We start from the raw sequence: 12,439 nt of genomic DNA, 5'->3' as shown, positions 1-12,439 counted from the left end.
ACTTCCTGTGTCTCCTTCAGTTGAGTGTTCATGTCTGGGTTGAAGAGGCCCAAGTCATGGATGGGCAGGTTCTCTGCGAGTGCTCTTCCCTCCTCCAAGAGCGTAGAAGCTTGCAGCCAGGCGTGTTGGCGGATGGCTGTGGAGGTGGCGAAGAGGCGGCCTGCGGAATCAGCAGTGTGCTTGGCCATATCCTTCTGGGCCCGCGAGACTGTGAGAGCTTCTTGGAGAATCGGCTCCGCCAGGGGGCGCTGCTCGGTCGGATGGCAGGGGATATAGGAGGTCATGAGTTTCCAGAGATAGGTCTAGTATGCTGCAAAGCACGGTTCGTAGTGGGCGAGACGGGTCATGAAGGCCCCGCTTGTATACACCTTCTTGCCCATGGAAACCAGTTTCCTACCCTCCTTGTCGGAAGGAGTGCTGTGAGGTTTGAAGCGCTTGCCCGGAGTCATGTCGGCAACTACTGTGTTGGGTTTGGGGGGCTGCGCGACCCAAGGGGCGGAAGCAAAGTCAATCTTGTAGAGCACGTAATTCCTCCGAGAAACAGGGTTAACGGAGGCAGGCGAAACGTCGGGGGTCTTCGTGAGCTGCAGAAGGTAGGGAATGCCCAGGAGGACTGCCGATGGGGGCGGTGCCTGCTGTTGCTCATCTGAGTGGAAGAAGTCATCAACCGGCTGGAGTGGAGCAGCCAGGGGAGCGCCCTCGAAAGGCGGTTGAGAAGGGCAGTGAATGAAGACAGCGGCATCCGGTGGAGGAGGCCGGTGCGTAATGGCTGCGGGCTCCTGAGGCAGGATAGAGGGGGAGGTGTGGGATCCAGAGTAGGAGAAAAAGTCATAGGGAGCGGCGTCTTCCTCGTAGGCGTCAGGGGGAGGAAGGCAGGAGGGAGTGTGGCCCTGGGCCGACAAGGCCGGTGGGGGGGGAGGGTTGTGCTCAGGCACCAAGACTGGGGCATAAATGTAGGTCCGGCCCCCCGGGGACCGGTGGATGGACTGGTCCCTAGGGTGAGAAGTCCCTCCCGATGCCCCATGCCAGGTTAAAAGGCTGCTGGTAGGGCAGCCGGTTCTGGGAGGGGACGCAAACATTGGGAGGGCATACTGAGAAGGACTCGGGGATCGGAAGGGGGAGCAAGGAGGCGCAGCCGTCCGGGCCCGGTACGCTGGCTCTCGGGAGGAAAACTGCCGAGGGCCTACCTCCATGAGTTCTGGTCCCATGGCAGCCTGGGCTTCCAACTCCGCAGAGGGAGCCAGGGGGAGAAGCAAAGTTGTGGCATCGTGGTGGTGGGCAGCTGCCCCCGCATCGGGGGGGGGGGCAGGCCGGGACCGCTGCTGGGCCCAAGGCCTGTGCAGCTGGGCCCGAGGCCTGAGGTGCTGGGTTCAGAGTGTGGCGTGGCCTCTGCGCCGGGGTGGGCGGGTCCAGCGAGGCTCGAGGCTGCCGTGAGGTGTGCCGGCCTGAGGAAGGCTCCTCCTCCCTTCTCTTCTTTTTCTTAGGCTTGGAGGGGGTGACGCGATCCGAGGAGTCATCGTGCGCCCGCTTGGGAGATGGCTGAAGTCAAGGCGAGGAAGAGGGGCAAGGAGACGGCGACACGGTATGTGCCGAGGGTGCCGAAGAGGAGGGAAGGAGAGTGGAGGGCGGAGGGAAGAGCACGCGCTCGTAAAGCAGCACTTTCAGGCAGGTCTCCCTCCGTTTCCTCACCTGCGGGGTGAGCGCCTTGCAGGCTGCGCAAGAGGAGACCGGGTGTGCCTCCTCCATACAGAGGAGGTAGCGGTCGTGGGCGTCAGTGTCGGGAAAGTTCCCCCCGCACACCGCACACCTCTTGAAGCTGGATGCCATCAAGTATCCCAAACAAAGGGAAAACAAGCAGAGTAGCGATGGGAGAGAGAAGTATGGAGCTGCTACTTCTATGGCAGAAAAAGGAACTGGGGCTGGGCATGTGACTGGGAGTAGAAGGGCGGGGGCTATACTCAAGTTAATTATTTCTAGACCTTTCCGGAGCTGCTGCCCTCAGGCATCAGAGTACCTTCAGTGTGCATTCCACAGAGACCACGAGATTGAAACACTGCTTTAGACCAGGCAAACATGGAAATGGGAGACCTTTGCGGAGAGCAAGCTTGGGGCACTCACCTGGCAGGGCACCACGCTCCCCTGCAGGTTCCTGGGAGACCTGGCTGCTGGCAAGTCTCTTGATCGGAGTGCTTCCAGGGCCGTTGCGCTGCCGTTCCTCCTTCAGGCTGTGGTAGACAGCAACAATGTAGGCTGCAGAGGGGACATTGGAGAAAGCAACAATGGGACCCAGACCATGAGGCCCTCCCTGCTCCTGCCCCAAGAAGTGAGCACTCAGGTCTACAACTCACCTGACACAATCATGAGGAAGTAGGTCTGACACGACGCAGCCGAGGGCAAGTACTGCACAATGTTCCAGTTGTTCTCCAGCAGTTCCTCCACCTCCTCTGCTCCATTAGCTTCGTCCTTGTCCTCTTCTTCCTCGTCTTCACTACCTTCAGCGTCAGCAGCCGGCTTGCTGTTTGACCCCTGAAACAAGGAGTTTCAAGTGAAGGAGGGCCATGATACAGATCTTGCCTTTCTTCCTCATCCCATTCTCTTGACTTATGGAGGGATGAACACCTCTTCTCCCCACAGGCAAAGAGGGACCTCTCTTCCCTATTCCTTGCCGTCCAAGAGAAATCAGATGGCCACAAACGGTCCCTTACCTCCCCACAGTGGATCCGGGATGGGACTTTGCCCTTGATCCCACCATAATTGGCGGGGTCCATCCAAAGTAAGAACTCCCAGCAGCGCGAGAAGGAAATCGTCAACGAATGGAAGATTTCTTTGGAGTGGATGCTGGAAAAGAAAGGATGGCAGCGACCCATGAGGCCCCTTTCCCATCAGTTAGAAAGAAAGAACATGTCAAGTACCTATCCCTGGTTCCTCCTCACTGTTCTTCCTCTGTCGTACCTGTTGGTGATATATTCCACATAGGCAAGGGCATCCTCAATATGGCGCTTCTTGGTACACAGGACAATGCGGTTGAAGTTGGCGTACACCACTGAGGAGCCCAGGCGCTTGAACTCTGCCACGAGTCTGAGACCAAGAACAAAAGAAAGTGGGACTTATTAAAAAGATGTGACTTTTGGGCTATACAGGCAGTCCCCAAGTTACAAATCACTCATAGTTAAGAATGGGGCTGAGACAACAGGAAGGAAAAAAAATCTACCCCTCAGAAGGGAAATTCGTTAGAGCATGCAAGCAATCAGTGTGTGTGTGTTTGTGTAACTGCAAAATAAGATGCATGAAGCTAATTGGTCGGGCAATGCACGATGTGCTTACTGAGCCTGGAACTTTTGGATATCGTTGCTATTTTGTTCAGGCTCAAGCTATGCAAGTGCACAGAGACAGTTGGAAGAGAGAAGTACAAAGAGATAGACTGATTTGCTTCTTGGATGCTGGAAAGAAGGTCTCTCATATGGACAAAGAAATACCATTTTAAAACTCTCTGAAAGGACATGTGGTGAGTTGATGCAACTGATCGTATTGTAGGTGTTGTTTTGAATTAAGAAAAGTAAACTACCTGTTCTTTACTGTTAATCTGTGTGGCATAATTTGTTTTCCTTGGCAAGGCAATGTGTGGGTTGATCCAATATGAACTACACATGGTTTATTTTACATTCTGCCACAAGATTCACTCTCAAAAGAGTTATTATCATGGGGGAAAAGTGTCTCCACTGAAGCTTTATCACCAATCCTTGTTTCCACAACATACCACATTATTCAAAATCCAGTGCTCATAGGGACAGTAAGTGAGGTGAAATTTTCTGAATGGGCACAGGCAGAAAAATAAACTCCACAAAGGTGCTCTCCTCTGTGCTATTCAAAGCTGTGTGTATGTGTGTATATATGGCTGAAGTTACACTTAAAAATGTACCTGTTCCAACTTACAAACAAATTCAACTTAAGAAGAAACCTACAGAACCTCTCTTGTTTGTAACTTGGGGGTTGGCTGTACTTCTGTTGTCTTTAGATTTGCAAATATTACAAAACCCTAAACACTTCCGGTCTCCAGCGTTTTGCATTCCGCCAGCATTTGGGAAAACTCACTGCAGGAAGAGCTTCTTCATCATGTTGTGCAGCATGCGGTGCAGTGCCGGGTCGTACAGCAGGGAAGTGGGTGAGCGCAGCCAGCGGTAGAAGTGGATCACCTGATTGTCAGCATAGACGTTGTGGTACTGCGTGATCTCCTTCACCCAGCTGACCACCACGCTCTTTAAGATCCTGAAAGAAGATACAAAGGAAGTCCCTCCTTTGCTTCATGGCTAGAGAATGGCTAGCTAGCAAGTAGGAAGGGCGTCCCTGCCAAGCCACGCACCGGAAGGTGTTGGAGCAAAGGGCCGCCTCGTCGTAGCTGGCGGGGACATTGGCGGCCTGGTTGCCAGTGACCATGTCCTCCAGCGAGGCCTGTTGGATCACGTCAAAGCTGACACAGGTACTAGCGGCCCCCTCCATGTCGTTGACGTGGTGGGACTGCAGGATGGTGTTCACTGCCAGGCTCTGGATGTCCAGCTCCACACACACTGCAGAAAAGCGGCAAAGAAGTGACGTGTCTTCTTTTGAAAAGAAATCCTGTTTTCGCGGGCAATGCCGCAAGAACACCCCTCACCTGTGGAATAGCAGCCCGGGTGGTTGATCTCGACAGAGATTTTCTCATCAAATTCCATGACTAGGCGGCTGTCATCGGCCTCCTTGCCGCCCAAGTCCGGACGCGCGGTGGGAGATAGCCACAGGAGGTGGTTGTGGCGTTGGAGGTGGCGGGAGAAAAAGAGGTCCGTGCCAAAGGTGGAGACATCATCAGGAAGGTTCCCGATGGGAATGTGGTAATACCTGTGGAGAGGAGCAATGTGTGTTTGCAGCTAGGCCCCTACTTGGATACAGCGTCGTCAAGAAAGTGAGGGGAGACAAAAGAAAAGAGCAAGAGAAAAATCCCCAAATGATTATGAAATGACCCAGGACATAGTGATGGCCCATTTAGAGGGCAAGGAAGAAATTGGAGAAGAAAATAGCACAGAAAATTAAAATATACTCAAATATAGACCACGCACTGCTAGAAACAATAATAGATATCACCAAAGATAGAGAAATGACATACAGATGGAGGCTCAATGACCAATTAATAAAATGATTGAAACAACAGGACGTATTTAAAAAATATTAAATGAGGTTTTTTAGAATTAATAAGGAACCGGATACCCCCATTGAGGTAATATGGGATGCATCCAAAGCCTATATGAAGGGACACTTTATCCAACAAAATGTTAAAAAGAACAGGATTAAAAATGCTGAATATAAAAAAATTGAAGAAGAAATTGTGAAATAAATTAAAGAAAAATTACAAGCACAATTGGAGATACTTAAAAAGCAAATAAACACTCTACAATTGGAAGGAATAGAAAAAATTAAGATATATAAAACAGCAATACTTTGAAAATTCAAATAAGATAGGAAGGTGGTTGGCATGGAAAATAACAAAGAAAAAACAACAACAAATAAATAAAATAGAAGAAGGAAAAAGTTTCCTACAACAAAAAGAAATAGAGACAGTTTAAGAACTATTATCAAAAATTATATGCAGATGATAATATCCCGAAAGAAAAAATATTGCAATATTTAGGAAATCAAAGAATTAAAAAAATCTCGGAGAAACAAAGAGAGATATTGAATAAGAAAATATCAGATGAAAAGATACGAAAGATAATTAAAAATATCCTGACAAATAAAACACCAGGGCCAGATGGCTTCTCAGCAGAATATTATAAAATAGTCGTAGAAAACTTGATAACACCTCTAAAAGTAGTAATGAACAAAGCCATAGAGGAAAAAAATACCAGAATCATGGACATCGGTAAATATAACAGTAATACCAAAAGAAAATACAGCCGATACAAAGATTAGAAATTACAGGCCGATATCCCTATTAAATACCGATTATAAAATATTTACGGGAATATTAGCCGCTAGATTAAAGGAAGTATTAAAAGAGAGGATCCATGAAGACCAAACGGGCTTCTTGCCTGGAAGACGTATTAAGGATAATATAAGAACAATATTAAATGTTATAAAATACTATGGAAAACAGTCAAAAAGAGGTGTTTTGGGATGCTGAAAAAGCCTTTGACAAGGTTAACTGGCACTTTATAATGGAACTGATAAAAGAAATGGATATGGGACATTATTTTATAAATGCTATTAAAGCAATTTATGCTAGACAGTCAGCAAGAATTATAATAAATGGGCGATTAACAACAGAATTTAAAATAAAAAAGGGGACAAGGCAAGGATGCCCGCTGTCTCCGTTGATCTTTAATATGACACTAGAAACTTTATTGGAAAGCATAAGAAACAATCAAGAATTAAAAGGACTGACTGTGCGACAAAACAAATATAAGACACTAGCGTTCGCGGACCATATGGTCTGTATAATGGAAGACCCAATCGACCAATGGGATAGATGGTGGAGAGAAATAGAATCATTTGGGGTGGTGGCAGGACTGAAGATGAACAAGGATAAGACTAAGTTCCTCACAAAAAATATGAAAAAGAAGAAAAAAGAAGAGTTACAAGAAAAATCGGGGATAAGGGTGGAAACAAGAATAAAATATTTGGGAATTCAAGTCACAGGGAGTAATGGGCAGTTACTAAAAAATAATTATGAAAAAAGTGGCGAGAGATTTAAAAAAAATGACAGGATGGCAACGATTAAATCTCTCCCTGATGGGAAGAATATCAATTGTGAAAATGTGTATACTACCGGAAGTTTTGTATTTATTTCAAACTATCTCTATCCTAAGATCTAAAATAACATTAGATAGCTGGCAAAAATATATAAATAATTTTTTGTGGCAAAATAGGAAGGCAAGGATAAGCCTGCAAAACTTAAAAGACGAGAAGAAAAGAGGAGGCTTAGGTCTACCGGACATGCAACTTTATTATGACTCTGCTGTACTGACATGGATAAGAGATTGGATAATGTTGGAGAAAAGGAAGATTTTGGCATTGGAGGGGGAAGATCTACGCAGAGGCTGGCACAGTTACCTTTGGAAAGATAAAGTAAAAATAGAAAAAAAACTTTAATAACCACTTTGTTAGGGCTGCATTGATTAAAACATGGGATAAGTATAAGGACAAATGGTACACAAAAACCCCAATGTGGTACTCATCAAATTAAGCTAACCAAAGAAGGGAGATGCCCAGTAATAAGTGGTCAACATATAAGCAACTGTTAAAAATTAACAACCAAAGTATAGAACTAAAAACATTGGAGGAGATTCAAGCAATAGAGCCAAAGATGACCTGGCTTTAATATTGGCAAATTAAAGAGAACTTTAGAGAAGATAACAAAAGGGATTTGAAGTTAAAGAAACGTTCTGGGACAAAATCATAAAGATTGACAATAAATTGATAAAGAGACTCTATCAACAATTATTACAGTGGGCAACAGAAACTGAACAAATTAAAGAAGTCATGATTAAATGGGCAAAGGTAATGGTCATACAATTAGGTTAGGGAAATGGGAAGAAATCTGGGCGAAAAAAATGAAATACACTTATGCTGTAGAAATTAAAGAAAACTGGTACAAGATGTTCTATATGTGGGATTTAACCCCAGAGAAAATAACAAAATACAGCAAGGGGAAAATAATCAAGAATTGTTGGAGATGTAAGAAGCATATAGGCTCTTTTATACACATGTGGTGGGAATGCAAGAGGGTTAAAAAGGTTTGGTATGACATATATAAAAAAATAGAAGAAATTTTGCAAATAAAATTTGAGTTCAAACCCGAGTATTTTTTGCTGGGTATGACAGATTTTCAATTGAATAAAAATGGAGAAAAGATCTTATTTTATCTTACCATGGCGGCTAGAATATGCATAGCAAGATTTTGGAAAACAGAAGAAACAGCAACAACAGGAAATTGGATTGAAAAAAATGATGGACATTATGAATATGGACCTTTTGACTCAAAAACTTGCCCAAAATAGATCAAAGGTAAACAGAACAGATTGGACCAGCTTTATTTTTTTTTTAAAAAAAGAACAAATACAAGTGATTATAAACATAGTATAAAGAAATATCTCGGCTAAGACTGTAGACCAGGGGTCCTCAAAGTAAGGCCCGGGGGCCAGATGTGGCCCCCCAAGGTTATTTACCCGGCCCTTGCTCAGAGTCAACCTAAGTCTGAAACGACTTGAAAGCACACAACAACAACAGCAACAACAACAACAATCCTATCTCATCAGCCAAAAACGGGCACACACTTCCCATTGAAATTCTAATAAGTTTATATTTGTTAAATTTGTTCTTCATTTTAATTATTGTATTGTTTTTAAGTGTTTTTTGCACTACAAATAAGATATGTGCAATGTGCATAGGAATTCATTCAATTTTTTTCAAATTATAATCCGGCCCTCCAACAGTTTGAGGGACTGGGACCTGGCCCTTTGTTAAAAAAGTTTGAGGACCCCTGCTGTAGACACACACAAGATGGCATTTTTATTAAGAACTGGTGGGAAAAGTGTTAACTAATACCACAGGAAGCGATCTGGAAGAGACAATGGAAAATTGATAGATGTATGTCTGTAAGGTCAGTGTTATGTATAATTTCTCTCTCTCTCTCTCGCTGTTATTCTTTCTAATCTTTACACTTTTTTCTTTTGATGTTCACTGTATCAAAATCACAATATTTTAATTATTGTGTGTACAAAGTCTTTTTTTTTGTTTAATGTCTTTTATGTTACTCATCAATAAAAATCATATTATTATATAAAAAAAGAGGTCCGTGCCAAAGGTGGAGACGTCATCTGGAAGGTTCCCGATGGGAATGTGGTAATACCTGTGGAGAGGAGCAATGTGTGTATGCAGCTTGGCCCCTATTTGGATACAGCGTCGTCAAGGCCTAAGGCTGGGACCTACTGCTTTCAGCTAATCTGTCACAAGGCCTTTGTGAAGGCCAAACTTCTGAGATCTAGATTGGTGCAGAAAGAGATAAACTCCAGAAAACAAAGGAGGTGGAATGAGTAAGGGCCCTCCGAGTATATGCAGGCAAACAAAGACTGTGCCTTCAAGTCAAGTTATGGTGACCCCATTAATTTTGTAAACAAGGTACCCTTAGAAGTGGTTTTGCCAGTTCCTTTGTCTGAAACACAGCCAAAGGTGCATGGGATTGGCTGGCAGTAACCAGGATGACTCTGCTTAGCATCCAAGGTCAGATGAGATCTGGTGCCCACAGAATGTGAAACTGGATAACACATCATTTTCTCAGTACATAACACCCACATATAGGATGTAAGATCCCTCTAGCTTGGCATAAATCTATGCCACCTTTGTTGGCTGTATTTCAGGTTCTAGCTTCAGCCACTGAACTCAAGAGCCACAGTAGTCCCTCGTGGTTCTCTATGCTTCCAAAACCAATGTCCCTCTAGCTCCAAAAACCTCAGTGCACGCCCCTCAATGCTCACCTGCTCATGTCGAAGGCCTGAGACAGGCAGGTGTCCAAGTTGAGGTAGCGTCGAATCATGTGCCGGGCGGCGTGCCGCTGCCAGTCCAGGATGCCGTAGTTGATGTTGTCGGCAACCTGGACAGGAACCAGTGGGAACTCCTCGAAGATGGGCATGCCGCTGGCCAGCCGTTTCAGGTCCCAGTTGGACTGGACAGCAATAAGGGTGGGCCCTCTGCGCTCATCCTGGCACAAAGATGGTCAAAGGGGTTTGGAAATGCCCAAGAGGCCGAGGACATGCCAACTCACGATAAAGCACCCAACTATGCAATCTGTGCTCTTGGCAAACTCTTCTATGGGCCAGGCAAGAAGCAGGTGGCATCCCTGAACTCTCCAGTCTTACCTTGTAGGCCAACAAGAGGCGCTGGATTGCCCTGTAGATAGTCTTGCGGTCTATCTCGGCTCGCACTTCGAAGTTGTGCTTGTCGGGTGGGAGGAGGTCTGGGCCCACCTTCTCTGCCATTGCATTGCGCTCCACTGAGTACATGTTGATGAGGTTGGGCATCTGGTTACTCCGGACCTAATTAATATTATTGTGATTATATGTATTTATTTATAGCTTGCTTTTATCTCTAGATCAGCGGTTCCCAAAGTGTGCTCCGCTGAGCCCTTGAGGCTCCATGAAGCATTCTGAGGGGCTCTGCTGTTCCCTCCTCCTCCCCCCTCCAAACTTTCCCTCCTGTTTCCTGCTCCTCCCCTTCCCCACGTCCCCAAAAGCCTTTTTTCCTCATCTTCCTCGCCACGCAGATCCTTTCTCCCTTGCCTTGGTTGCTTCCAAAACCCTATCTCTCTCCCACTGCTCAGGGGGTGCTTTGACTGCTCTTTTCCTGCATGACAAAAGGGAGTCAGACAGGGTGGCCCCTGGGGTTTCTGCTATTATTATTTGAAACACAACAAGATTAATACACAGCAAACAAGATCACTATGCTGGCTGTTGTATTGGATCACACATCAGACACTTCCCAAGTGTCTAGGACTGTGTGATGTATCGGCAAATAATGTGTGCAGATCCGAGGAGGGTGGCCTTTTGCAGCTGACAGATGGTAAATTTGTCAGTGCCAATTGTGTTTAAGTGCAGGCCAAGGTCTTTAGGCACTGCACTCAGTGTGCCGATCACAACTGGGACCACTTTTACTGGTTTGTGCCAGTCTTTGCAGTTCAATCTTTAAATCCCCCATCGGGTGCCGCCTTGTCATTGCCCGGGGGTGTGTGTGTGTGTGTGTGAACTGCTTCTATGATGTTGAGAGCTCTGCTGACAGTAGTGTAAACTACCAGTAGGTTCAACCAAGCCAGAGTGGTCTCAACTGAGAAGCAGAACTAAGTGCACCCAACCCATTTAAATATAGTGAAACAAACTCTAAAGAAATCTATACTGGCCCGGATGTCGCGCAGGATAATAAGGATCGCGGTGAGTGTTTCTCTTGGGCACCCATCGACAAATGGGCTATAGGACCCAGGACTCACTGCTGAGCAACCAGGGCATGTGCCTGTAGGGCAACTAGAAGCAAAACAACTAGAGAAGCGGCAGAAATTTTCAATGCCACAGAACTTCTTATTCTTATTATTACTACTACTACTGCCACTACAAAGGCTGGGTGGCCATCTGTTGGAGGTGCTTGATTGTGGTTTTCCTGCATGGTAGAAGGGGATTGGACTGGATGGCCCCTGGGGTCTTCCACTGAGATACTATTAAATTTATTTTGGTTAAAATGTTTGTCCAAGTCCGATATATATACATTCTGCATAATATATAAACATTTCTCTGGGGCTCCACAAGAAACTTTTGCTTCAAAAAGGACTCTGTGGCTGAAAAAGTTTGAGAACCCCTGCTCTAGATTGAGGTCTCTAGGCTCATGGGATGAGCCTAATCCTTCCCTGCTCCCAAAACGTACTGTGTCCAGGACAAAGACGGACGCTTTGCGCTGCGATGGGATGAAGAGGCCAAACAGGGCCTTGTGACCTTGGGTATGGTGATATAGGTAGATGTGCCGGATGCTCCCTGAAGGCACAAAACAGAGCTCTGTATCAGAACAGAATGTGGCCAAGAATCTCAGCCTTCAGAGCAGCAGGATGCCTTCTTACCTGGCTCCAGGTAACCAAACTGCGCCAAAGAGCGCATCTCCAGGTGCTCCAGCTCAAAGGTCTCGGCCTCTCGGCCCGTGAGGTGCCTCACCAAGTGCTTGTTGACCATGCAGACACAGCCCAGGCGGATCAAGGCCCGTAGCAACAAGGGTACCTGGGAGATAAACCATGGGTGAACCACCCTACAGTATAGCGACAGAGGACTGCAAGATGCCTTCAAACAGTTCAGGAATGGAATACAATCCTCAGTTTCATTCTCAGGCAAAGGAAGTTACCTGAGTTTCGTAGACCCCCTCGATATCGGGGGCTGAGAGACTGGCATTGATTTCATTGATGTGCTCTTGATACATATCCTCTGCCACAGAATATTCATAGAGGTTGTAAACCAAGTTGGAACGAGGGAGAATCCTATTCACCTGCCAAGAGAAGGAGTTGAGCTAGACCTTCAAGGCAGTTAGCATGAATAGATTTTGAGGAATCCTCAAAGGTGGTTTTGCCACTTCCTTCCTTTGAAATACCACCTAGACTACCTGGTATTCTTGGGTGGCCTCCCACCCAAGTCTGGACAAGGGCTGACCCTGCTTGGCTTCCCAGATCAGAAAGGGTCTGGGGCCTTTATAAGACTGAAGCCAGGACCGTAGCCAGGATTTCGTTTCGGCGGGGGGCTGAATTTTTTTCAGGGGGGTTTCGGGGGGGGGGGGGGCTGAGTCTGAGTGAAAGAGGGTCTAGCCTAGCAAACCTTTTGTATCATTACCCCAATACCCCCATGCATATGGGATATATTGTGTATGGTGATCAGATCATGATATGAATAAA

At 46.2% G+C, this 12,439-nt stretch overlaps 1 protein-coding gene across 1 annotated transcript in view; it reads right to left on the bottom strand.

The window, feature by feature from the left end:
- The window catches only part of POLE (DNA polymerase epsilon, catalytic subunit), a 78,735-nt gene that overhangs the window by 14,023 nt on the left and 52,273 nt on the right, over window positions 1–12,439 (bottom strand). Inside the window, exons 33-44 of the mRNA XM_060785344.2 lie at window positions 11,899–12,039; window positions 11,624–11,777; window positions 11,434–11,540; window positions 9,885–10,061; window positions 9,504–9,727; window positions 4,652–4,872; window positions 4,361–4,565; window positions 4,093–4,266; window positions 2,953–3,078; window positions 2,706–2,838; window positions 2,349–2,526; window positions 2,119–2,250 (exon numbers count right to left, since the gene is read on the bottom strand). Coding sequence (XP_060641327.2) covers window positions 2,119–2,250; window positions 2,349–2,526; window positions 2,706–2,838; window positions 2,953–3,078; window positions 4,093–4,266; window positions 4,361–4,565; window positions 4,652–4,872; window positions 9,504–9,727; window positions 9,885–10,061; window positions 11,434–11,540; window positions 11,624–11,777; window positions 11,899–12,039 — 1,972 coding nt within the window. The remainder of the gene's footprint in view (window positions 1–2,118; window positions 2,251–2,348; window positions 2,527–2,705; window positions 2,839–2,952; window positions 3,079–4,092; window positions 4,267–4,360; window positions 4,566–4,651; window positions 4,873–9,503; window positions 9,728–9,884; window positions 10,062–11,433; window positions 11,541–11,623; window positions 11,778–11,898; window positions 12,040–12,439) is intronic.

Source organism: Anolis sagrei, chromosome X (assembly GCF_037176765.1).
Source record: "Anolis sagrei isolate rAnoSag1 chromosome X, rAnoSag1.mat, whole genome shotgun sequence".
In the NCBI taxonomy this organism is placed as follows: Eukaryota; Metazoa; Chordata; class Lepidosauria; order Squamata; family Dactyloidae; genus Anolis; species Anolis sagrei.
This window is presented reverse-complemented; position numbering and strand designations above follow the sequence as displayed.